The 26,786-nt window shown below is 48.0% G+C and overlaps 1 protein-coding gene across 1 annotated transcript in view; it reads left to right on the top strand.

Annotated features, from left to right (window-relative positions):
- Positions 1-26,558, top strand: part of CLSTN1 (calsyntenin 1) — a 59,210-nt gene extending 32,652 nt beyond the window's left edge. The window contains exons 6-20 of the mRNA XM_032232200.1: positions 1,862-2,070; positions 3,038-3,187; positions 3,292-3,477; positions 4,112-4,360; positions 6,792-6,913; positions 7,943-8,105; positions 11,374-11,424; positions 13,989-14,146; positions 15,277-15,425; positions 16,520-16,746; positions 18,418-18,588; positions 19,115-19,260; positions 19,869-20,010; positions 21,724-21,908; positions 24,040-26,558. Of these exons, the coding sequence (XP_032088091.1) occupies positions 1,862-2,070; positions 3,038-3,187; positions 3,292-3,477; positions 4,112-4,360; positions 6,792-6,913; positions 7,943-8,105; positions 11,374-11,424; positions 13,989-14,146; positions 15,277-15,425; positions 16,520-16,746; positions 18,418-18,588; positions 19,115-19,260; positions 19,869-20,010; positions 21,724-21,908; positions 24,040-24,243 (2,512 nt within the window). The 3' untranslated portion in view covers positions 24,244-26,558. The remainder of the gene's footprint in view (positions 1-1,861; positions 2,071-3,037; positions 3,188-3,291; positions 3,478-4,111; positions 4,361-6,791; positions 6,914-7,942; positions 8,106-11,373; positions 11,425-13,988; positions 14,147-15,276; positions 15,426-16,519; positions 16,747-18,417; positions 18,589-19,114; positions 19,261-19,868; positions 20,011-21,723; positions 21,909-24,039) is intronic.
- Positions 26,559-26,786: the final 228 nt, after the last annotated feature.

Here is a 26,786-nt window from a genome sequence, read left to right as displayed (position 1 = left end):
AGCGATCTTAACACATCCCAAGTCTTTTCCGTAGATCAGAAAAGCTGATCCAGGCGTCTTTCTCGGAAAGGTTCAAATATCTGAAAGATGTGATGAGGTGGGGTTTTTTTTTTTTTGAAGGCTGCTCAGTCTGCTGAAAGGGCAGAATGCAAAGCATATCTGCAGCTAGAGTTCAGGATACCCTGATGAAAGTATATCCTGACTCCCCCCCCCCAAAAAAAATTACATTTTCACAGTAGTAGGGGCGTGCATAAGTGCACTAACATGCCTATCGTCCCTGTCATTGTATTTTTATTCTTAATATCTCTGATCTGATTTTCCTCTAATAGGAGAGCCGAGTTAGAATAAAATAACAGAGTTGGAAGGGACCTTGGAGGTCTTCTAGTCCAATCCCCTGCCTAGGTAGGAAACCCTACACCACTTCAGACAAATGGCTATCCAACATCTTCTTAAAGACTTCCAGTGTTGGAGCATTCACAACTTCTGGAGGCAAGTTGTGCCACTGATGAATTGTTCTCACTCTCAGGAAATTTCTCCTCAGTTCTCAGTTGCTTCTCTTCTTGATTAGTTTCCACCCATTGCTTCTTGTTCTACACTCAGGGGCTTTGCAGAATAGTTTGACTCCCTCTTCTTTGGGGCAGCCCCTGAGATATTGGAAGACTGCTATCATGTCTCCCCTAATCCTTCTTTTCATTAAACTAGACATACCCAGTTCCTACAACCGTTCTTCATATGTTTTACCCTCCAGGCCCCTAATCCTGTTGGTTGCTCTTCTCTGCACTCTTTCTAGAGTCTCCACATCTTTTCTACATCGTGGCGACCAAAACCGGATGCCATATTCCAAGTGTGCCCTTACCAAGGCCTTATAAAGCGGTATTATAATGTCTTGGTGAGGCCACACTTGGAATACTGTGTGTGACTCTTAAGGTAGTGGGTTGTTATAGCTCCCTCCCACTCCCCTGCTTTGACCTTTTAAAACTATTGCCCAGGAGAAATTAAACAATTGGCCTGCAAATTGAGTGGTGTGTGTGTGTGTGTAATAAAACTGTCTGGAGCCTCCATCTTTTCTTCCTTTAACTGCCATAATTGATGGCTTCGTGAGGCCTGCTGCTCATAGTTGAAAAACCTAAAACATTCACAGCTGTCACTGCAACATGATGAGAAGCTGAGCGCAGATTTGTATATGGCGATGAAGCACTAGCCAGCCTCCTTCCCCATTGGCCCCATGGTGCCTGGGGAATTCTGGGAGTTGAAGTCCATGCATGTCAAAGTGGACACAATCGAGAACACATCTGCTGGGTCTCAAGCTCCCCCAGTCTTCACTTTATTAAGGCAAGTTAGATTCCAAGGGAGCTGCGCCATGGTGGCGCAGTGGTTAAAGTGCAGCCCTACAGGCTACTTCTGCTGACTGCCAGGAGTTCAATCCTGACCGGAAGGTTGACTCAGCCTTCCGTCCTTCCGAGGTCAGTAAAATGAGGACCCAAAATTGTTGGGGGCAATATGCTGACTCTGTAAACTGCTTAGATAGGACAGTGAAGCCCTGTAAAGCAATATATGAGTCTAAGGGCTATTGCTATCTTACCTTGTTTTTCTTCATCCTAACATCCGGTGGTACCCAGAAGTTACTCCCTTTGGCCTATTACCCAGATATAAAGCAGAGTTAACTCCGTGGAGTCAGTGGATGGAAGACCAACAGGAAACTGAGCCTAAATGATGGGAGTTGTTGTCTCAAGACTATCGGTTCAGTGGCTGACCTTTTCTCTTAATTCCCAGGCCCTGCTAACACTTCCGTCTGTGTGTCCCCGGTGCAGAATTTCCCTATTTATAAAAGAGCCACCCCCTTCCCCCCTCTGTTCCCCAGAGCCACCGTGCACATCCAGGTGAACGATGTGAATGAGTACGCGCCCGTCTTTAAGGAGAAATCCTACAAAGCGACGGCAATCGAGGGGAAGCGGTCCGACAACATCCTAAAGGTGGAAGCAGTGGATGCCGACTGTTCTCCGCAGTTCAGCCAGATCTGCAGTTATGAGATTGTCACTCCAGAGGTTCCCTTCGCAATCGACAAAGACGGTAAGGCCAGTGGCCGGCTTGTCATGGAGGGCCTTTCCGGATAGTGGCCCCAAATCCCTTTGAAGTGGCCCAGATCTCTGTTTTAAGTGGCCCAAAGGCCCCATTGACAGAGGGATGGGCTTGCCCAGGAGAAATTGACAGGCCACAGTATAAGGTAGGACCTCAAATCCATCACCTTGGGGGAGGGATCATCATAATTCCCCTTCTCTCATCATAGGGGTGCCAGCCATTTTTATTTGGGACCTCATTTTTTAAAAAAATAACATTTAATACCATTTTTTAAATATAACAAGAAGTTATAAACGGGTGAAATGCTACTGGTTTGGCCAAACCCCTAGTTAAAAAAAATGCTACTGGTTCGACCAGACTGGTATTTCCGACGATCAGCTGTGACCCATGATTTATATTAACTAAATAGCGTGGCACAGTGGATTTCTCCCCCCCCACCCCCGCTGTTCTACTTACCTTTGCAGATGCACTTGGTAGCTGGCTCCGGCCACCTACCCGGACGTCATCGCGTCCATTTCTGATACTCTGCCCATGCGCAGAAGGTCCTGCGCATGCGCGGAGGTGGCTCGTAGATTACATTTGTGAACCGGTAGCAAAGGTAAATAGATTTCACCCCTGGCGATAAAGTAATAGAAAATAGAGAGTAAATAGGAAAGCAGTGAGGAGGGAAAGGGAAAAGAGAAGTGAGAAAAGATAGAAAGGAAGGAAGGAAGGAAGGAAAGAAAGAAAGAAAGAAAGAAAGAAAGAAAGAAAGAAAGTGTTGACTTCCAAGTCTCTCTGTTACAGTAAAATAAGGCATTCCCCTCAAATCACAACTTTTTCCTTTTTTCTGATAGTTTAAACAAGCCACTTCTACAAAGTTCTATCAATCTAATGCGGTATTTTTTATTTGTGACCTCTTAATTCACTACGGCAAGACCCTCTCCGTTTTTGAAAACTGCCCTCCTGCTTTTGCCAGGTTACATCAAGAACACTGAGAAGCTGAGCTTCAGCAAGGAGCACCAGTACAAGCTCACCGTCACGGCCTACGACTGTGGGAAGAAGAGGGCTGCCGAGGACGTGCTGGTGAAGATCAGCATTAAACCCACCTGCAAACCAGGCTGGCAAGGTTAGTCTAGAGCCCACTCCCCCCCCCCTCTCCAGCCCCTCGCTTGCTTGCTTCAGGCACCAAAAACTGCTGGCTGCAAACGTCTCCTCTGTTAATGGTTTCAGGCTGGAGCAAAAGAATGGAATACGAACCTGGGACCGGGGCCCTTTCCCTCTTCCCCAACATCCATCTGGAGACCTGCGACGAGCCCATCACGTCCGTCCAAGCCACAGTCGAGTTGGAGACCAACCACATTGGGAAAGGCTGCGACCGAGACACCTACTCGGAGAAGTCGCTTCACAGGCTCTGCGGTAAGCCGAAAGATTCCAGGCTTCTCTTGGGTGGGTGGGTCAGGCTAGGTGAGCATCTCTCGGCTGCAGAATGGATGTTGAAAAGGGGCACAGAGGCCTTTTTCCTAACGTCCTCCAGACCACATAAACAAAGATGCCAGGTAAGATCTAAAAAAGGAGTGTCAAACTCGATTTTATTGAGGGCCGCATCAGGGTTGTGTTTGACCTTGGGGAGGGGGGAGACAGAGTGGGCATGGCCAGCTCCACATCACTCATGCTCTGCCAGAGAAAACGGACTCCCAAGCTTCATTTTCGGCTGTGACAGCCTCATACAATCCTCTGCCAGCGAAAACGGAGCTCGGTAGGGCTGTGTGCGGCCCTCCGGAGCTCTGCTTTTGCTGGCGGAGGCACCACGGGCCAGTCCTTCGCTGTTTCCAGGGCGACCCGTGGGCCAGATCTAAGCGCCCCGCGGGCCTTGAGCTTGACACCCCTGAGCTAAAGCTTTCCTCTCTGCAGCGGGGGGGGGGGGGGGGGGAAAGAACTGAAAAATGAGAACCAAAATGAGTATTTTCCCTGCCAGAAGGAGTGACCCAATAGCAGATCTGCTTCTTTCCAGCCTTCCCTTTTTTATACTTCTTCATCCTGGTCTTAACAGGCGCTTCCTCTGAAACTGCCGAGCTGCTCCCGACTCCAAGCAACACCGCCAACTGGACCATCAACCTCCCGACCGACAACGGCCACGAGAGCGACCAGGTCTTCGAGTTTAACGGCACTCAAGCTGTGAAGGTGCCGGATAGCGTGGTCACCATCAGTATGAAAGAGCCTTTTGTGATTTCCGTCTGGATGAGGCATGGCCCTGGGGCCAAGGAGAAGGAGACCATCCTCTGCAATTCAGACAAGACAGGTGAAAAAAAAAGGGGGGACGGCACCTGTTCAGCTTGTGATGTCATGCACCTGTGGCCTTGTCAACCTCGGGATAGAATTGTTGCGACATCACAAAAGACCGTACCAACATCAGTTGGAGAGTATTAGACTAAAATATCATGGGGAACTCCCAGCCAAAAGGCTGCAAATTAAGTTCAGGCAAGCAGTCATTGTGGCACGAAACACAATGAGCAAAATCTTCAGAAATACGAACTGTTGTCTCCTACGACCACCACTCTCCTTTCCTTCTATTTATTCCCCAGCCAGGGAGGGGCCATTCAGCATCCACGTTTGCTTTGCTTCCCGAGTCGACTCCCTGTCCTCCGTTGTTCACCTCTCCTATCTGCGCATACGCGCATCTGGAACAAGCCCCTTCCTCCTCACTCATTTCAGTCTCCAAAGGCAGCTGCCTCTCTAAGAGCTGAGAAATGTCGGACGGCCCTGACTCTTTCTCTCTGTCCGACACGTGAACATCCTTCAGAGCCTTCCCCAGGCTCCAGCACTGGCCCAAGTTCCTCCCCAACCTCCTCATCGTCTGTATCTGCCATCAGGTCCGCTGACCTGAGCCACAACAGGTTTCTCCATAGTAACCCTGCTGTGGGTGTGTGGGGTTTCAGTCTGTCTTTGAGTTTTGTGCTCGTTGTGATCTGGAGCTCCCACCTTTCTTAGAGCCAGAAGCCCTTGCTGCCTCTTTTTTCTCCCTAGCAGACGTCACAATCTGTATATTTGGAAACACAACAGAGCAGATCTGATTCCCCCCCCCCCCGCCTTCCCTCCTCCCAAGAGAAGACCCTTTGCTCGTCGTCCCCTGTTCCCTGCCACCTATGTCTCTCTAAACAGGTTCAACGTCTGGGCACTTCAAGTGGTTGTTTCTAACGCGGGCTTGATTCCAGGAGGAATTGGGTTTTGCAAGAAAGCAAAGAAAAGGAGATGCTTTAGTCACTTGAAAAGGCTCCAGTTTTTCCCCCAGCTAAAATAAAAGGTTTGCTCTCAAGCAAGCAAAAACATTGACCACTGAGGTTTACCTACTGTTTTCATCAATGTCTGACTGACATGTGGGATCCGGTCAAGCCCACGTTCCTTGTTAAGTCACTGCGAGATTCTTTTTGCTTTTTGAGTTGCAGGGAAGGAAGAGTTGCCTTTATGTCACTCTCCCTCTCTCTCTCTCTCTCTCTCTTTTTAGTTGGCTCCAAAGTGGATTTAATTAGGGAAGGATCAGGAAATAGTGACAATGTTGTGGTTAGTTGCAAAGTCGTGTCTGACCCATCATGACCCCATGGACAATGTTCCTCCAGGCCTTCCTGTCCTCTACTATCCTCTGGAGTCCATTGAAGCTCACGCCGACTGCTCCAGTGACTCCATCCAGCCACCTCCTTCTCCATCATCCCCTTCTTCTTTTGCCCTCCATCTTCCCCAGCATCAGGCTCTTCTCCAGGGAGCCTTTCTTCCTTCTCATTAGGTGGCCAAAGTCTTTGAGTTTCCTCTTCAGGATCTGATCTTCTAAAGAGCAGTCAGGGTTGATGATCTCTAGGACTGACCAGTTGGATAGCCTTGCAGTCCAAGGGACTCACAGGAGTCTTCTTCTCCAGCACCAGAGTTCAAAGGTCTCCATTCTTTGGCGCTCAGCCTTCCTTATGGTCCAACCTTCACAGCCATCCATTGCAACTGGGAAAACCATCGCCTTGACTAGACGCCCTTGTGTTGGCAGTGACAATGTAGGCTGCGTTTATTCCGTACGTCCCTCCCAAATCCAGGGAAGCTGCTCTGGAGAAGGGAATTGTAAGCTTCCTTTCACACCATATCAAGTGTTTCCTGCCATTTAACGAGGGGATATTTGGGATGCTGGGAATAATTACTTTAGAAAGGGGAGCTTGGAAACGGAAAATTATTAGAAACATATGCTGGCTTGCTTAGAGTTCCACAAAGGACTCGCTGCAGAGAAATTCTTCAGTGGAGCTGTGTATTCCCACCATGCATGTTGACTTCTGGCTCTTAAAACTTTCCTTTCTTCCTGGAGGCCTCCCAGCCTTCCGCATCCCACGGTGAACGTTTGTTGGACATTAGTAGGCCAATTATGAGTCTGGAGATAACGTGTTAAGTCCTTGTTTCTGGGTGTCGGAAAAAAAGAATGGTCTGGGCTTGCATGCTGTGATACTTAGCTGCGGTTTATTGGCTCACAACTCGAGTTGGCCTGGTTCCCGCTGAGCTGGAGGAAAAGTTCTCCTGTTATTAGCTGAAAACTGGGCCTATTCCAGATGTTGTGCTCTTCCCCCAACCCCAGCCAGGGGTTGTGGATAATGGCAATTTGTAGTGACCAGCACTGGGAAAGACCCTATGACTTGCCAAGAGTATCAAACGCACATCACGCTGGATGTGTGAGATGAAGCGCTAATTCTGTTCTTCCTCTGTAGACATGAGCCGTCACCGTTACTCCCTCTACGTGCACAACTGCCGGTTGGTCTTCCTCTTCCGCCAGGATCCCTCCGAGGGGCAGAGTTACAAGCCGGCCGAATTCCACTGGAGGCTGAACCAGGTGGGCGCAAAAATACTTCTAGCCACCCTTGGTTAGCTTCCCCCGCATGGAAACACAGCTCTTTCCTGGTTAGAAACTTCAGATTTGCAAAATGGGTGGCCTAAAGGGGGGCTGTAAGTTAGGCTCCTTGGGTTATCTACAGCAGGGGTCGGCAACCCGCAGCTCTGGAGCTTCATGTGGCTCTTTCATCCCTCTGCTGCGGCTCCCTGTCGCTCAAAATATGTGTCACAGCCGCCAATGTGCAACACTCACCGTCATGCAAATTGAGCTTTTCGGGCCCCGGTAGGTTTTGTGGCTCCCGGTGTTTTCTTTTCCGTGGGAAATGGACCCAAATGGCTCTGAGTGTTTAAGGTTGCCAACCCCCGATCTAGAAATTGATTGCCCGCCATCAAGGATTCAAGACCCATCCTACCTGGAGGCGTATGATCTTGAATTGCTATCTGTTTGCATTCGATTATGATCCTGCCTGACCCATCAGATCCAGAGTACAACCTCATTAAAATCTTCCTCACAGATAACTGTCCTGCCTTCCCTTGATCACCTCCAGCAAAGGGTAACCCCATACAGGTTTTTTGTCCTGTAGGAGTATAACTTTACTGATAGAGCCATACAGGCACAGAAGTAGCAAAGCCAGTTCTGAAGATTTCCTGGGAAAACTGCATAATTGAAATCCTCCTTTTCCCCCACCTGGACCACCCACTGTCCATTGTCCACCAATCCAGCTCAATCCCTTTGTTTTGGGAAACAGTCTGCTCAGATCAGAAGGTTCTTATCGGTCGACCTTGAGGTGTTGAGATTCTCCCCATCTACTGACGGTTCACATGAATTCCTCCATTCCTTCCCAGCCACCTATACATTCCAGTCATATCCCTCCCTGGTTGCTATTGTCTGGCTGCGAGCACAGCCAATCAGCCACGACAGCTATGAATCTTTCCCAGGTAAAGCTAGGAAGGAGTCCCATCCTTTGGGAATAATGAAATGTAGGTTTGCTTCCCTCTAGTCTTTTTAAACGCTTGGCTCCCCTTCCAGGTTTGCGATCAGGAATGGCACCACTACATCCTCAATGTAGAGTTTCCAGCAGCCACGCTCTACGTCGACGGCGTTTCCTTCGATCCCTTCCCGGTGACCGAAGATTATCCGCTCCATCCCTCCAAGATAGAATCGCAGCTAGTAGTCGGAGCTTGCTGGCAAGGTAAGTGACAACCTAGATTTTGTCTTGATGACTTTTTTGTGGGCCGGGCTCCCCTTTGGGGATTAAATGACCTTCAACTCATCCACCCAGCACTCCGTGGTAGGAGCAATGGGGCTGGTTGAAGCAAAGACATTCGAAAGAGTAGCTCGGATATAATAAGACATCAGATCACACAATAGCTCTTTTTCCTGGTTCTCTCCAGCTCAGATAGTAGCCTTAATAATTCTTAATGCCTTAAGAAACACTTAATTTGTTGTCATCTTGAGAGCTGTTAGTTCTTATGGCCGCCAGCGGCCAGCAGAGCTGGTAGCAGAGTCGAACAGTGAGGAGGTTGGGGAGGAACATGGGCCAGTCCTGGGGGCTGAAGAAAGCTCAGACGAGGGCTCTGCATCAGCCGGAGCTAGACAGCAGCGAAGCAGAGGAACAGCTGGAGCCTGTTCCCAATGTGCGCATGCGCAGAGCTGCCAGACAAGACAAGAACAACTAAGAAAGCAGGGTCGACTTGGGAGTAAAGCCACACCTTGGGAGTGATTGACCCCTTCCATAGGAAACAAAAGAGGAGCGAATGGGGAGGGGGCTTTTGCAGGAAGCAATTTGTGCCTTCAGTCGTTTCAAGGGTGGAAAGTTCTGTTTGTGACTATGAGAGACTCTGTGCCAAGTTTTGCCTTGCCCTGCCTTTGGAAACTAGTTATCTGGCAGATATCCAAGCGAGATAAGGTTCGTGTTGATAAATATTCCTCTGAAAGACTGTTTGCCTAGCCTTGCTGACTGTGAATGAAAGGAATTCATAATCCTGTAAATAAAAGAGGTTTTCCCGGGACCCAGACTCTGCCTCGTCCTTGTTAAGGAAGCCTGGGTCAGAACATCGATGAAGAAAAACGTGGAATGAAGAACTTGAACTGGGTCAGGAACATATAAAACCAGAAAATCTCGTGAGAATGTTCTCTCTCTGGTTCTGCCTTTCCTGCGATAGGGGGGTTGATTGGGAAGTTTGCCAGGATAATAATTCACTGAGCGGCTGGATATGATGATGGCGATTTTGATACAGGGGGGCCGTAAAAATGCAGCAACCCAATGGTTTAACTAACATTCAAAGCAGGTTAAAACAGGTTAAAACAGCCCTTCCCCTCGGGAACTGCATCAGCCTGAGTCATAACCTCAAAGGTGCCTGAAGGCTTTGTGTCTCATCGGCATCCTTAGAAAATGGATGCTTGGATTAGTCTTAAGAAGGCAAGCACTGCACCAACATTTTTGCACTGTAATTCTTCCTTTTTTAAAAAATAAAATAAAAATAAAATCCCCTAATGACACAACTCTTTAAGGACAATCAGGTTAGTGGGGGAAATGACTTTTCCTTTTCCATAATCCTTCCCTTTCTATTGCTCTTGTGTGCGAGGTGCCACCAGAAGCTCACACAGGAATTTGATGACCGTAATTGAATTGTATAAATCAATAGTGGGATTAGGTTTAGCGCTCAGTCGAACTTTAGCAGGAAAGGAGGAAAGCAGCCGGAGAAAGACATCCCCTTTCTCTCTTCCTGCAACGCCACAGAGGTAAAACGGCTCCAAATTCATCCTTGGGTTTAGATGCTTTTTGGCTTCTCCTTCAGGGAATTAGATCAGGAGATGGGGAGTCACCCCACAAAGGCCTTGGAAACTTTGCTTGGCTATTTTTATTTTACATATTTAGAAAATTGATATTGTTGTGGCCTGCCAGCGGCCAGCAGAGCTGGCAGCAGATTCAGACAGTGAGGAGGTTGGGGAGGAACATGGGCCAGTCCTGGAGTCTGGGGAATGCTCAGACGAGGGCTCTGTGTCGGAGGCAGAGAGGGGGCCAGAGCCGTATGCCAGTTATCAGCTGCCTTTGGAGTCGGAAATCAGTGGGACAGATGAATAGCTGGAGCCTGTTCCCGATGTGTGCATGCGCAGAGTGGCCAGATAAAGGGAACAGCTAAGGAACAAGGTTCGGCTTTTGAGTGAGGCCACAGGTGGATGGTGAATGGCCCCTCCCAAGGGAATAAGAGAGGAGCGAAAGGGGAGTGGAGTTTGCAGGAGACAATTAGTTCACTTCACTGGTTCGTTACTCTGAGATTCCTTGCCAAGTTCTGCAGATAATCGGCCTGGCAGCTCTCCAAGCCAGATAAGGTCTGTGCCTGTAAATTCACCCTTGAAAGACTTTGCTGGATGTGAATGGGCAGAATTCACAGGAAATGAATAAAAAGGGTTTTTTTTGTCGGGACAAGGAGTCTGCTTTGTGGTTTGGGGGAAGCCTAGGTCAGAACAGATATAGTCCCCTACTCGCTCACAGCAACTCTTGGCAGCTTGTAACCAATAAAAAAAAATACAATATTGAAAAAAAAACAAATAAATTTTATAAATGGCTTCCCACCCATTGGGACAGCACACAGTTTAATAATCCATTTGATGGGCTCCATCCCACTCAGGCTTCCCCAAGGCAGCAGAACCAAATCTTTTGAGCCTTCAGAAAGACTGCCAAAGTGGCGGCCAGTTTAATTTCTGCAGGGACGATGTTCCAGAGGGAGGGAGCCCCCACAGTGAAGGCCCTTCTTCTGCATCCTGCTACTTTATTCTTAACAAACTGGAATTCCAGGTGGGTGACTGTTCTGGCCCCCCTCTGTTCGGTAATGAACACAGACACAGGCTTAGCTGTTTGCCACTCTTTATTCACAGCAATTATAATCCTGTTGGCTGAAAGCCTAGACACGACTCACTGGTAAGACGTTGGCAGCAACCCAGACTCCAACAGACACGGGAACACAAGGCAGATCAGACAAGGAGTTCTCCAGATTATTACAAACGGTTGTGTCCTGCAAAAGGACTCCTCCCAAAGTCTCTTCTTATATACTCTCTTGGGAGGGGCCAAGCCACAACCATCTGGGCTTGATTATCTCTTATGAGTCTGTCTCTGTAACTGCTGCCTCCGTTTCTCCGCCCTACGTTGCCTGGCATCAGGGACAAACTCCCTTTGATCTTCCCCACTGCTCCATGCCTCAGGCGCCTGGTGGCCAACCAGCCTCTCTGGTCCCTGCTCTGAGTCTGAACCCTGCCCAGGGTCCTCCACATCTTCCATAGCAGACTCATAGGGGTCCTCGCTATCGGAGTCCATCGGCAGCTCCAACGGCTCCTGCTGGGCCACAACAGTGACCCATCCAGGTCTGAACTGCGACAGGTTATAATATCCAGGCCCTACCTAATCCCTCCATTCCTGTTGTTTCTTCTCCCTGTTTTCTTGCTTCTCCTCTCCGCAGAATATTCGGGAAATGAGAATGACACCGACCAAGCGACCGAGAATCCTACAGGTTGCTGGCAGTCTTAATTTTTCTCTTTTTAATGCTTTCATGTCCAAGGCAAGCTGTGGCTTCATCACACATAGCATGTCGGGCCAGCATTGCATTACTACGGCCATTGAAGGGATACATAATCACGTTGCCGAGCTTGTGTTTTGTTTTTTTCATTGCACTTTTTTAATATATATCTATATATCTATATATTCACTTCCTCTTTGGTTTCTCCTCCCCTCACCTTTTTTTTAGCAATAACTCCCCCATCACACGTTCATATGCGAGTCCATAAGCCATGAAGGTGGCCTTGAAATGAACTAGCAATAGACTTAAATACCACTTCACAGTGCTTTTCAGCCCTCTCTAAGCGGCTTACAGAGTCAGCTTATTGCCCTCAACAATCTGGGTCCTCGTTTTAACGACCTCAGAAGGATGGAAGGCTGAGTCAAAGCTCGAGCTGGTTAGGATCAAACTCCTGGCAGTGGGCAGAGTCAGCCTGCAATACCGCATTCTAACCACTGCATCGCCAGGGCTCTGACAAACTAGTTTGAGAAATCTCCCAAGTGGGTGTTGGCTACTGCAGGGTGGGACCTATCATGGACAGTGACTTCTCATTGGCCCGTTGTTCGCTTCCTTGGAATCAAGCAGCCAACCCAAAGCAATGCCTCTGTAATTCATTTCCTGTCCAGAGGGGCATCTTCAGCCATGGAAAGTCGCTGGCCCATCTCGGTCTCTGTCACAGGCTGATTCTTGGAGAAAGCCTAGGAAAGGCAGATCCTAAGGAAGATCCCTTTGAGAAAAAGCAGGATCTCACCCAGAGGTGCCCAGCGTGGGGCTCATGCCCCACAGGGAGGCAATTTGATTTGTAATGGGGGCAATTTGAACCTTGTTTAAACCAAGTTAATAGCCTTTTAGATTTGCTCCCCGTGAGTAGTTCACGTTTTGAGTAAAGTAAGAATTAGGTCACAGGAAGGGGCATCGGGATTTTAGAGATGCTTAGGTGGGGCATGCCCCCCCCAAAATAAAAAAGGTTGGGAATCACTGATCTAACCCATCCATAAAGAGAAGAGAGAACAGGATAAAATTGCAGAGGTGTGCACAAAACGGAAAATGTTTTCCCCCACCTTCAAATCGGAGGCAAACCTCACCTTTTGGCCTTTCTCATGAACCCATTCCCGTCAATTCAAGCAAACCGCTTCAAATAGGATTTTACAGGGCCAGGCTGGTGAGGATTAGTGGTGAGTCAGAGAATGGCTCACGTCCAATTTTGTTTGGCTCCTCTTAGTGCATCGCAGGCTGATGAGCAGATGGCCACGCTAACCTGCTGAATCACCTGTCTAGTTTTGGAGGATATGACTTGGCGGCCTTGAACCTCCCTGTTGGAGGCCACTGAATCATTCTGGCTTTAATTTAAAATTGCCTCTTGCCAAATATCCAGCACCGAGGCATCTTTTTAGTATTATTATGATTATCATCAACTTAAAACAGAGACCCTGGAAGCCAAAGGAAAAGGATGGCTTTCCTGCAATTATATCTAAAGGCTAGATTAAACTTGCGGAGAAGATGGGATTTCAGTGAAAGCTACATATGCCCAGTTTCCCCGAAAATAAGACCTCCCCGGATAATAAGCCCAATCGGGCTTTTGAGCGCTTGTGCTGAAATAAGCCCTCCCCTGAAAATAAAGCTCTCTCCGAAAATACTGCAACACAGCAGCAGCCATGAGGTGACCATGCTCACCGCCTCCTGCACCTCAAAAATAATAAGACCTCCCTGAAAATAAGGCCAAGTGCTTATTTTTTTTTGGGGGGGGGGGAGAAAATAAGACCCTGTCTTGTTTTCAGGGAAACATGGTGTTTGCATACAAAAGTATTTGTTTCAAAAAGTATTTCCTTTACGTGTGGATTTTTATCAATGGGGATTATAGAGAACTACTAGAACAGGAAGAGTTCCAATTTTGATAGGTTTTACTAGGCTTCAGTTTTTCAACCTTGGGAACTTAGCTGGCTAAGGGGAATTCTGGGAGTCCACACCTCTTAAAGTGGCTACAGTTGAGAAATGCTGGTCTAGAGTGATTTATATGACTTCCAGGAATAGTTCAGTGAAACCCTTGCAAGGACTGGATTTCCAGAATTGATTACAGCATGGAAATGTAGCAGTCCACATCAGGTCTCTCCCCCCCCCCGCCCCCCATCCTGGCTTTCACTGCAGTCTTCATCCTGGACCTGTGATTCTTGGGAGTGGGGAAGGCCTCCCTTTCCACTGGTTGCAGTCACCTGTTTTACACAAGCTGTCTTAAAATAAAGGCCGCCGGACAGGTGTCCTTTTAAAGTCCCCTTGATTCCTCAACAAAGCTCGCTCATCCCATCCCTGCCCCTTGCTGCATGAAACGAGCATCCGTTTTATTTTCCGTTCCCTCCCCCATCACGCTTGAGCATAACTGCGAGTCGACCTCCGGAACGGGCAACTCACTAACTGCATGCCGTCGGAAAGCAAAGCCGAGCACAGTGTGCGAGTGGAACCGGGCCAGAGAGGCCGCCGAGTGCCGGGACTAAATACGGTTGCTTTTCCATTCCTTCCTCAAGGTGGCGACCAGCGGATGGCTCAGTTCTTCCGCGGCAACCTGGCCGGCTTGACCATCCGCTCGGGCAAACTGGAAAGCAAGAAAGTGATTGATTGTCTGTATACCTGCAAGGAAGGCCTGGACCTGCCCACCACGGACGGCACTGCAAAGGGCCTCAAGGTACTGTCCTGACCCAGCTCCCCAAACAGAACAAACCTCCTGATGTGAATTCAAAAGATTCCTTTATTAGGAATGCTGGCGGTCCCGCCGGCTGGAAGATGAATAGTTGTCTGCCACATCTATTCATCACCGCCTCCTGCTTTTTATCCCCAGAGCTATGGTGGGGCTTCGCTAGCAGCGGTGGCTCTTCCGTCCCAAGGACCAGCCCATAGATTTCCATTGCTCTTCTCTCCTCTGCCTTCTGTGCAACCACAGAGCTCGGGTGGGGCTTCACTAGCAGTGATGGCTCTTTCGTCCCAAGGACCAGCCCATAGATTTCCACTGCTCTCCTCTCCTCTGCCTTCTGTGCAACCGCAGATCTCGGGTGGCGCTTCGCTAGCAGCGGAGGCTCTTCCATCCCAAGGACCAGCCCATAGATTTCCACTGCTCTCCTCTCCTCTGCCTTCTGGGCATCCGCAGAGCTAGGGTGGGGCTTCGCTAGCAGCGGTGGCTCTTCCGTCCCAAGGACCAGCTCATAGATTTCCACTGCTCTCCTCTCCTCTGCCTTCTGGGCATCCGCAGAGCTAGGGTGGGGCTTTGCTAGCAACGGTGGCTCTTCCGTCCCAAGGACCAGCCCATAGGTTTCCACAACTCCCCTCTCCTCTGCCTTCTGCGCATCCGCATGTCAGGCACTAGACCCAGCTGTTCCTCCTCTTCCCCATCAGCCACCTCCAAACCTAGGGGCTCTTGACTCCATCTGAGGACTGACAGATGGCCACCAAGTTTTAGAACGGTGTCCAGCCAACCTGGGCCAGGGCTGAGGCGCCGAGAACCGGTCCTTGGCTCTTTTCAAGGCAGCCTCGTGGGCTAGATCTAACCACATCATGGGCCGGATCTGGAGCCCAGGCCTTGAGTGTTAACACCCTTGATCTAAGAGAAGAACAGACAAATTCCAGCAGGCTTTTTCATCTTCCATTATTCTACCTATTATTTACATTATTATTACATTAGACAATAATGTCTAATGTAATAATAATGTTTTATTACATACAGGATTATTACACTCCGGGTGGCTTGATTGACCAGAAAGCTTTTCTTCCTTGATGGGCTACCTTTCTCGCAACCTACGACTTCTCTTGCCCTCATTTCAGATCCACATGAATCCCAGCCAGTCAGCCTTGAGCTTGGAAGGGGACGACCTCGAGAGGTTCGACAAAACCATGCAACGCATCTCGTACGTGAACTCCCGCCAGTTCCCCACCCCCGGCATCCGGCGGATCAAAATCACAAGCACGGTGAAGTGAGTCCTTGCGGCGGGTGGAGAAGAAGAGACGCAACCAGGAGTTTGACTCAGGGGGGGGTTCGGTTATTCTGGGTCACGACGTTTGCTTTGTGGCTTCGTTCTAGCCTTTTAGAGTGGGGCTTTTAAGATTTGAGAAGAATCTGACTGGAGGTTTAGGGTATGGTAGAAAATAGAATAGAATGCAGAATAGAATAGCAATAGAACTTATATACCACACTACAGTGCTTTACAGCCCTCTCTAAGTGGTTTATAGAGTCAGCCTATTGCCCCTCAACAATTTGGGTCCCCATTTTACTCATCTTGGAAGGATGGAAGGCTGAGTCAACCTTGAGCCTGGTGAGATTCGAACTGTCAAATGTCAGGCAGCCTGCAAGCAGCAGAAGTAGCCTGCAGTACTGCACTCTAACCATTGCGACACTGTGGCTCATAGAAATAGGAATGTAATAAGAATTAGAATTAGAACAGAACAGTAATATATAGTAGAACAGAACAACAGAATAGATTAGAACAGAAAACAGAAACAGGAATAGAATAGAATAGGAATAAGAATAGAAAAATGGAATGGAATAGAATAGAAAAATGGAATAGAATAATAGAATAGAAAAGAAAAGAAAAAAATGGAATAGAATAGAAAGAATAGAATAGAAAAGAAAAAAATAGAATAGAAAAGGAATAAGAATAGAAAAAATGGAATGGAATAGAATAGAATAGGAATAAGAATAATAGAAAAATGGAATAGAATAGAAAAGAATAGAATAGGAATAGGATTAAGAATAAAAAAAATGGAATGGAATAGAATGGAATAGAATTAAATAGAATTCTTTATTGGCGAAGTGGACACACACAAGGAAATTGTCGCCAGTACACAAGCTCTCCGTGTACATACATGCAACAAGTGATCAATCATAATCATAAAATATGTCCATCAAACATCGTAAGATACAACATTCAGTGATAGTCATAGGATACTAAATTAAAGTTACCAAGGTTGAGAAACACTGGTCTAGTGTTAGAGAGACCCAAGGTCTGCCTGTACTCTCTCATGGAAACCCATCACCCTGCTGATGGCCAACCACGCCTTACCTCCCCAGGTGTGCCGACAACGAAGCCTGCATTGCCATTCCGCTCGTGGAGGGTTACATCATGGTCTTGCAACCCGAGGAGCCCAAAATCAGCCTGAGCGGCATCAACCACTTTGCCCGTTCGGCTTCGGAGTTTGAGAGCCCTGAGGGCGTGTCCCTCTTCCCTGAGCTTCGGATCATCAGCACCATCACACGGGAGGTGGAGCCCGAGGGAGAGGGGGAGGAGGACCCTACAGGTGAGACACAGGGACGGAAGAGGAAGGGAAAGGCTGCCCGGAGCTCTGTTCTATTCTCAAGCAACCACTTTTCTCCCGAACGGAGCAAAGCGGCATCTTCTCCATAAAAATGGAAGTGGAAGTTAATTTTGGGAATGTTTTTGGCTGAGCTTTATTTTTGGGGGTGTCTCTTTTTATTCTGCCCTGAAAATCAGGGGTGAGTGGATGCAGGGTCAGATTCAGCAATGTTTGAGGGAGATGGGCGGTTAATGAAATAGAGGAAGGGAAGGGGGGAGAGAGAGAGAGAGAGGAAGGAAGGAAGGGAAAGAGAAAGGAAGGAAAGAAAGAAAGAGAAAAGAACAAAGAAGGAAGGGATGGGAAGAAAAAAAGAAAGAAAATGAAAGGAAAGGGGAAGGAAGGAAAAAAAGAGAAAAGAAAGAAGGAAGGGAAGAAAAAAAGAAAGGGAAAGGAAGGGAAGAAAAAGAAAGGAAGGGAAAGGAAGAGAAGAAAGAAAAAGAAAGAGAAAAAGAAAGGAAGGAAGGGGAAGAAAGAAAGAAAGAAAAGAAAGAAAGAAATAGAAAAGAAAGAAGGAAGGGAAGAAAAAAGAAAGGGAAAGGAAGGGAAGAAAAAGAAAGAAAGAGAAAAAGAAAGGAAGGAAAGGGAAGAAAGGGAAAGGAAGGGTAAAAAGAAAGGAAAGAAAGATCTGGTGGTCAAAGCACCAGACTAGAAAGCGGGAAACTCTTGAGTTCAGGTCCTGCTTTAGCCATGAAAGCCAACTTGAGTGACTTTGGGCTAGTCCTTCTCTCTCTCAACCCAGCCCATCTCACAGGGGGGTTATGGTGGAAGAAAATAGGAAGAGGAACATGTGTTGGATAAGTTTGCTACCTAATTTGTCCAAGCAATAAAGGCGGGTTACAAATGAATATTTAAAAATGTTGCGTATTTGGCAGTCGGGACAAGATCGATGAACAGAGAAAAACATCCAGCAACCATCGCATGCAGCCCAGATTTTATAGGGTAAAGATTCCAGTCGGGGAAACAACTTGATGATCAGCTGGTATTCAGCTGGTTAGGATGGGTTCTGGTGAACCGGTAGTGGAAATTTTGAGTACCGTATTTTTCAGAGTATAAGACGCACCTTTTCCCCCTCAAAAAAGAGGCTGAAAATCTGGGTGCGTCTTATACACTGAATACAGCATTTTTGGCCTCCTGAAACCCCACCCCCTTCACCAAAATGGCCATGCAGAGCCATATGGAGGTTTACAGAGAGCTCCTGGGGGCTGGGGAAGGCAGAAATGAGTGAAAAACAGGCCGTTTTTTGCTGAATTTTGCCCCCCCCCCCCCAAGCCCTTAGGAGCACTCTGTAAGCCTCTTAAAGGCTATTCATACAATTTTTTTTGACAAAAAATGGGCCCATTTTCACAAAAAACAGGCTGTTTTCGGGAGGTCTTCAGAGTGCAAAAACTTTTTTTTTTAAAAATTGCCTCTTCAAAACCTTGGTGCGTCTCATACTCTGGAAAATATGGTAGCTCGAACAACCGGTAAATACCACCTCTGGTATCCTTCCCCTGCCACGCCCACAGAACGGGTAGTAAAAAAAAAAAAATTTGAATCCCACCACTGGTGGAAACCTAAAAGCCATTTCTTATTTCCTCCTTCCTGATCATTTTTCCCCTTCCTTCTCCTTTCCAGTCCAAGAATCCTTGGTGTCCGAAGAAATCATGCATAATTTGGATACCTGTGAGGTCTCGGTCTTGGGGGAGGAACTGAACAGGGACCAAGAGAGTCTGGAGGTCGATCTGGTACGGCTGCAACAGAAAGGAATGGAAATGAGCAGCTCAAGCCTCGGCCTCATCCTTACTGGTACGGCTCCCCCTCTCCCTTCAAGCCTTGGAGAAGGTTTACACGTTGCTTAAGCCACAGCTATCTTTGCAGGACATTCTAGCTCCGTGATGGGGAGCCTACGGCGCATGTGCCAGAGGTGGCACACAGAGCCCTCTGTGTGGACACACGTGCCGTTGCCAGCTGCTCTTCTGGTTTCTGTAGCCCTGAAAACCCAAAGACCATCTGGCCAGTGTGCCTGCATGCAACGGCCACCTGATCTTCGGGTTTCCCGTGCTCCGGCGTGCGCAAAGGCCAGCTGGCCAGAAACCAGAAGAACCAGCTGGCTGACGCGCGCAGGTGCACCTATCAGCTGGTCTTCGAATTTCCGGGGCTCCGGCGCACACGCATGCGTTCCGGTTTGGGCACTCAGGTGTCAAAAAGGCTCGCCATCCCTCTTCTACGTCCTAAATCATGGCTTGCAATCTGCCACAACCGGGTTTTGACAAAACATGGCCTCCTAACCAGCATTGATTTTTTTTAGCTGACCCGTGTCTGTTCTCCCCAGGGGTGGACACTATGGCCAGCTACGAGGAAGTTTTGCACTTGATCCGATACCGTAACTGGTACGCCGTCTCGCTCTTTGACCGGAAGTTCAAGCTGGTGTGCTCGGAGCTCAACGGACGCTACGTTAGCAATGAATTTAAGGTGGAAGTAAGTGAAGGAGTTTCCTCTTCCGATAGGACTTTTGGGTTTGGGAATCCTCGTTGGATGTATTGTGACCTTCTATCGATGGGACAGAAGTAGATTTGTCATTAATGGAAAGAGTACAGGAGATGAACGCAAGAGGAGAAACCATCAGTTAATCCTGTGAAGGAGGCGTTTAAAATGACCACCCTCGAGTGCCCTGGGTATAAGACGGGGGCTGTTGTGGCCCGTCAGCAGCCAGTGGATCTGGCAGCATAGTGGGACAGTGAGGAGGTTGGGGAGGGTCCTGGCGGCTGGGGAAGGCTCTGAGGTGGTCTTTGCGTCGGAGGCAGAGATGGGGCCAAGGCCGTTTTGCAGTGATCACGTGCCTACAGAGCTCGACAGCAGTGAGGCAGAGGAACAGCTGGAACCTGTTCCCAGTGTGCGCATGCGCAGAGCTGCCAGAAGAAAAGAACAATCGTCCTGCAGATGGGGGAATTTGGGGAAGAGGACCCTCAGGTCGGGAAGTATAGACTAGTCAACAAGGCACACACACAAACAGGCATACACCGGGTTTCTGCGGCTGATTTCCTAAAACTCTTGTGTTCCCCTTTCTCTAATCTTGTATTTGCCAGGTGAATGTCATCCACACCGCTAATGTCATGGAACACGCCAGCCATATTGCTGCCCAGCAGCCACAGTTTGTGCAGCCTGTCCATCATTCCTTCGTTGACCTCTCTGGCCACAACCTTGCAAACCCTCACCCAGGGTTTTCCGGTAAGGACCACATCCCTTCATTAAATCTCCCCGTTGCCATTTCCAACAGCTCCCCAGTTTTTGAAGAAGCAGCTGTTGAGATGCCATTAAACCAGGGTGTCAACATTGCCATAGTGAGAGAAGGCGAGGGAGAGCATTCCACGCATACTTTCGGCTAAAGTTGGGTCTCAGATTACTGCAGCAGGCTTGGGAGGGGTGCAACTCATTGGGGAATGTGATTTATGACACAGACTGAGGGGAAGGAAGTAACAGATAAAGTTCAGCTATAAATCAAACAAAGCTTAGATCTGACTGCGAAAAGGTCTTGCCTATGGTGCGCCTAATAAATGACTAGTTTTGTATTGAAACTTGGCTTGATACTCATGAATCAATTAAGGCATTTTTAGGAAACCTGACACAGGGTTTCTCAACCTAGGCCACTTTCAGATGTGTGGACTTCCAACTCCCAGAATTTCCCCAATCAGCCACACTGGCTATAGGTAATTCCGGGAGTTGAAGTCCAAATGTCTTAAAGTTGCCAAGTTTGGGAAACACCGCATTAAACCAAATTACATCTGAGCAGCAGTAATTAAAGATGCTAAAATGTAGGCCTTCCTGCTAGGATCAAGAACAGCTTCCTAGCTTTCTGAAACATACCTGTTGGGAAAAATGAATAGAATAAAGCAGAATATTCAGAAACGTTGCATCACCAAACGTCAGTCTCCAGTTTGTTGCCACCGTATCATAAAAATGATGGCAAACCTAAATATACAGACAGTGGACTGCTGCTAATTACACTGTTTGTTCCCTGCCTGTCTTGGGATTTTCCGGCTCTCGAAAAGGAGGTAGCAATTAGAAACTTACTCGAGGAAAGGGGGGAATTTTTTTGGAGTTTCTGGACTTCTGCAGAATCACTATGTGAATATGCAAAAAGGGAATTACCATATTTTCCCCAAAATAAGACTGGGTCTTATATTAATCTTTGCTCCATTAGGGTTTATTTCCTGATTAGGTTTTATTTGGGGGGAAATACGGTATTAAATGTATCTGTCTGGCTGACAGTCGGAACTGTGGCTCATTTTTGGGGTAGGGCTTATATTAGGTAAAGGTTCCCCTTGCACGTCTGTGCTAGTCGTTCCTGACTCTAGGAAGCGGTGCTTATCTCCGTTTCAAAACCGAAGAGCCAGCGCTCTCTGAAGACGTCTCTGTGGTCATGTGGCCGGCATGACTCAACTCCCGAAGGAGCATGGGACGCTGGTACCTGCCCACTAAAGATCGTTCCTGTTTTTTCTACTTGCGTTTTTTACGTGCTTTCGAACTGCTAGGTTGGCAGAAGCTGGGACAAGTAAGGGAACTCGCTCCGTTACACGCATGTGTTCCGGTTTGGGCTAGGGATTTGAACCGCCAAACTGCCGATCTTTTTGATCCGACAAGTTCAGCGTCTTAGCCACTGAGCCACCGTGTGTCTTAGGGCTTATATTACGAGCATCCTAAAAATCATGCTAGGGCTTAGTTTCCAGTTAGGCCTTATTTTGGAGAAAATACAGTAGATCCCTGGTATACGAGTTAGCCCATTCTGCTTCTCCGCTTACATCCCCGCAGATTCTGTTCCCAAGATCAGTTGCCCCAAATTCCCGCCACCCAGAACAGGCAAAAAAAATGAATGCATTTCTGTGCCTCCTGCCTTCCCTTCACACCTAACTCCCTTCCTCTTCTGAACACGCTGTTCCCCAGTGGTTCCCAGTACTGCCACGGTGGTGATTGTGGTGTGCGTCAGCTTCCTGGTTTTCATGATCATCCTTGGAGTCTTCCGGATCCGAGCGGCCCATCAGCGGACAATGCGGGACCAGGACTCTGGGAAGGAGAACGAGATGGACTGGGATGACTCTGCCTTGACCATCACCGTTAACCCCATGGAGGTAAAGGCTGGTTGAGATCTTGGCTCGACCCAAAGTTCGGAGTGGCAAACTGATATTCTCGTTATAACTTTTGAGTTGGATTGATTGGAGCTGTCGTGGGTGGGGAGCCAAGGATTTTGGTCCCATCTTTTCTTTAATAGCAATAGTCCTTAGACTTACTGTTAGGTAAGCTCCCCGTTGGGAGAGCGAGTACGTTCAGCGAAGCATTATGAGAGTTGTGTTGGAGAACACACAAACCAGCATACAGAGACACTGCAGTTTAAATAGGCTTTTACTTTCGTGGAAATAGAGGTATCAGAGTCCATCAAACAGTCCAAGTCATACACGGATAAGACAGTCAGTCATCAATGTCTTTCAGTTAAGGGATAATCCAAAAAACATAGACCAGTAATCATATAATCAGTCCGGTACACAAAGTTTGCTAACAATTGCAAAACTTACAATAGCTCACGGCACTCAGATCAGGTCAGCCCAGCATCTAACAAAACAGAGAGAGCTAAGAGTCATTCTGGCTCCCTCTTATGGCCGATTGAGGAAACAGCACCCAATCACATTTACAGCATGATTTAAAGAAACAGGTATAGCATTGTTACAAGATTTATATATTGCCAACCCAACCGTTAGAATTATATTCCTAACATTTGCCATGATTTTGGAGCATAAGATGGACCATTTTCCCCAAAAAAAGAGGGCGAAAATTTGGGCGCGTCTTAGATACCGAATGTATCCCCACCCACCCTCACCAGAGACCAAAAACGCGAGGCATGGAGGCAGCGATGGTCTGTGGCAATCCCTGCAGCCTGGAACAGCCGACATTCCAGCAGTCCGACCCATCTGCCAATCAGCTGTGCTGATGAAATCAGGCTGCAATAAGTGCTGAAGCTGACCTGGCTTGTCAGAGTTTTCAGCAGCAATCACATTCAGAAAGCAGAGTGACTGATTCAGCAAGATTCAAAATAATAATAATAATATACAATACATTACCAAAAGCAGGTTTTCCAAGGTAGCAGTAAATACAAGCAAAACACAAGCAGTTTCACTTTTAGTTTTCAGTTCTCAGAGTCAGCATATCGCCCCCAACAATTTGGGTCCTCGTTTTACCCACCTCGGAAGGATGGAATGCTGAATCAACCTTGAGCCAGTCGGTCAGGATCAAACTGCTTGCAGTGGGCAGAGTCAGCCTGCAATACTGCATTCTAACCACAGGGAGGGAGAGGGACGAAGGAAGGAAGGAAGGAATAGTACTTAAGACTTATATACTGCTTCACAGTGCTTTACAGCCCTCAACTAAGCCAGGCTCCTTCCTGTCTCCTTGTTGCTCACACAGCAAATTTCAGACTCCAAATAGCCCTCATTGGCTGACTTAGTTGCTATGCCTATTCATTGGCTAATCCTGTTACCATGTGTCAGCTGAATACCATGGATGCTGGTAGGCAGAGGCAGAATTTTTTTCTTATTATTTTTCTCCCCCAAAACTCAGGTGCACCTTATACTCCGGAGCGTCTTATACTCCGAAAAATATGGTATATACCGCTTCACAGTGCTTCACAGCCCTTTCTAAGCCGTTGATAGGGTCAGCCTCTTGCCCCCAACAATCCAGGTCCTCATTTTACCCACCTTGGAAGGATGGAAGGCTGAGCCAACCTTGAGGCAGTGAGGGTGAAACTACTAGTGGTCAGCCTGCAGTACTGCATTCTAACCACCGCGCCTACACGGCTCTTAAAAGCACCATTATTTTACAGTTTCCATGACTGACTTTCCGCATGGGAAACTTCAAATGCTAGGAAGGACCCCGTTGTTTTAGGAAAATTTTCCCCAAATTGGGCCAATTCCTCTCTCTATTATTTCTTGGAAAGCAGCTCCTTATTCTCATCTCCGTACGCAACACCCACATCCCCCTTCACACCCACCACTCAAAATACCTCTTAGTGGTGCTCTTTCCTCCTGTCCATCCTTTTCTCCCGTAGCCTGCCTGTTCCTCCCTCGAGCTCTCTGATGAGACTTTGAGTTGAATCTCCGGGTGTAAGACAGGAGGGAAGGCGACTGCCCCCCCAGGGTTCTCTCTTAAGGTGCTCCCCCCCAAACGGGAGAGCCCCTTGAAAGAGAGTCTCCATGTGTCTCTGTTTCCCAGACGTACGAGGACCAGCACAGCAGCGAGGAGGAAGAGGAGGAGGAGGAAGAGGAAAGCGAAGACGGGGGCGAGGAAGACGACATCACCAGCGCGGAATCGGAGAGCAGCGAGGAGGAGGAGGGTGGGGGCGAGCAGGAGGAGGACCCCCAGCACGTCAACCGGCAGCAGCAGTTGGAGTGGGACGATTCGACCCTGCCCTACTGAGCTTCACACTCCCTGCTCGCCTCGTCGGTTTTTCTTTCGTTTCATTTCGTTCTCCCGCTCCGGAGAATGCCAGGACAAACCACTTCCCTTCCTTTCAGGGGTGCCAGAGGCCAGGCCGTCTCTTGGCCCCATTAGAGTTGGCCAGTCTCCCTTCTCTCCCACCCACCCCCTCCCCTTCGTATGTCGGGCATATCCTTTCCCAAACCCCTGCCTGTAGAAATGTAGCTAGCACTTCTTCCTCCCCTCCACCAGTGACTGGATTGTGGTGATTTCCCTTTCTTTTCTTTTTTAACCGCAGGGCCTTGCCTTGTACTTTCTGGCCCCAGTCATCTCCCTCCAAAGGGCCTCGGTCATCCCAGCTGCCCCCCACCCCCGTTTGCGAGCGACGTTCCCGCCCGCGACCACGTATGGGTGGCTCTTAAAGCAGCCACCGTTTCCAGCTTGCGGAGGAGGCTGTTTTAATGAACCACAGGGAAAAGGGTGTCTTCTCAACGCTTGTAAAATATGCCCGGATCTAATGCTTCCCCTTCTGTTTTTCCCCCCCTCCCCTTTAGAATTAACTTTTATTTTATTTTTATTATTTTATATGGGGATGTCTTCTCTCTACCCCACCCTCCTTACTTCACACCTCTTTTTTCTGATTTGCGAGGGGGTGAAAGCAAGGGAAAACAACAACCCGCCACTCCTTTGTCGACTGAGAGCTAGCCTATTTTTTTTTAATTATTATTATTATTTAGTCTTTTTCTTAAAAAGAAAAAAAAACAAACACCTTGGTTTGATTTTTAGTTGATTTTCGGTTGTCTCGGGTCCTCCCTGCGGACAACGCTCTTTTTTTCCCCTTCCCGACTCTAGTGCATGTGTAAAATGGCAGAATGGGGTGGGGGTATCGATATTTAGGAGATTTAACAAGACTTTTTAATATTTTGTAAATACGTCGGAACTATGTAATTATGTCACTTGTGGTAGTGAAAACATGGCTGGGCTAGGGAGGGACAGGGAGGGAGGGAGGGAAGGGAGACGACCGCGCGGAGGTTTTTAAAGAAAAAAACGATGAAAAAATCATGCAGCATAGCATAGCGATTTCAAGGTTTTTTTTCCCCCAGAATCCCCTAAACTTCCCTGAGACAAGTTTTAAAAGTAGTAAAGCAGAGAAACCAACAACCACCCGGAAGCCGACGGACTCGACTTGTGATTTCATAACGAGGTCTGTGGATGGGTTTCTCCCCCCCCCCCCGCTTTTTTAAAAAATTAATACATTTTTTCTTTCCGAAAAGAAGGGGAGGAGAAAAGAAAGAAAGGTAGCTTCTTCTCTCGGCCACCTTCAGATGCCAACTCCGCTTGTTATCCTCGGAAGCTACGCGGCTTCTGTTGTTGTCGGCGTTGTCGTTTTGAAAGCACCTAGGGGCCCTTTAAACACGGCCCTCTCTGGGTTTTACACTACACTTCTCAGGAGTTGAGCCAGATCCAGAAAGCTGCGCGGTCCAAGTTCACCTCGGCTTCTGAGGGAAGCTTCTCTTCTGGCGCCATTTTGTTTTTCCCAACACTCCCATTCATTCCTGTAGCTACTACACCACTAACTTTGAGATGTGGGTGTCTTTTCTCTCCGGCTTATTTTTTTTATTATTATTATTATTTTTATTGAGGGAGGAGGGACACACACAGGAGGGGGAGGGTCTTTGTATACCCCCAAATGGATGGGGCTCTTCCTTCTCTCCCCCCCCACCCCAGCGATCGCATCAACATTCCAGATAACGTTGACGAGAGTGGTCCAAGAGATGGAAACCGACCTAGCGTTTCATTAAACCTTGCCTGGGTGAATTAGTGCCAGGAGCAGAATGATTTCCCCCTCCCCCCCAAAGCAGCTTTACACACCGGTAGTGGCAGGAAATAAATGTCACATTCTCCTGGGTGGAAAAGGGTTGGAGGATTTGAGGGTGGGGGCTGGGGGGTGTCAAGGAAGGGATCTTCTCCCTGTTGGTTTCACTTTTTGAACAAAAAAGTTCTCGGCTCTTGTCGCCAAAGTGGAAAAGCCCTTTGCTAATCACACTTTCCGACAGAATAATTAACCGGTGGAACTGCTTGCCACCAGAAGTTGCCGGGGCTCCATCAACGGGAAGTTTTTAAGAAGAGACTGGACAACCATTTGCCTGAGGTGATGTAGGGCCTTCTGCCCTGAGCAGGGGGTTGGACTAGAAGACCTCCGAGGTCCCTTCCAACTCTGTCATCCTGTTAAAACATCACACACACAGCTTCCCTTCAGCTACATGGTAGATCATCTCCCCAAAAACTGTCAAAAGCACAAAAAAAAAAAAAAATTACAAAGGGAGGAGGAAAAGGATTTCAAAAATAAGGATTTCAGCTGCAAAAGTATAGAAGAGTGTTTCTCAACCTTGGCAACTTGAAGATGTCCGGACTTCAACGAATGCTGGCTGGGGAATTCTGGGAGTTGAAGTCCGGACATCTTCAAGTTGCCAAGGTTGAGAAACACTGGTATAGAAGCTTTTTTTTTTTAATTTAAATTTTTTGCAGTGGGAAGCAAGGAA

This window comes from Thamnophis elegans, chromosome 15 (assembly GCF_009769535.1).
Source record: "Thamnophis elegans isolate rThaEle1 chromosome 15, rThaEle1.pri, whole genome shotgun sequence".
In the NCBI taxonomy this organism is placed as follows: domain Eukaryota; kingdom Metazoa; phylum Chordata; class Lepidosauria; order Squamata; family Colubridae; genus Thamnophis; species Thamnophis elegans.
This window is presented reverse-complemented; position numbering and strand designations above follow the sequence as displayed.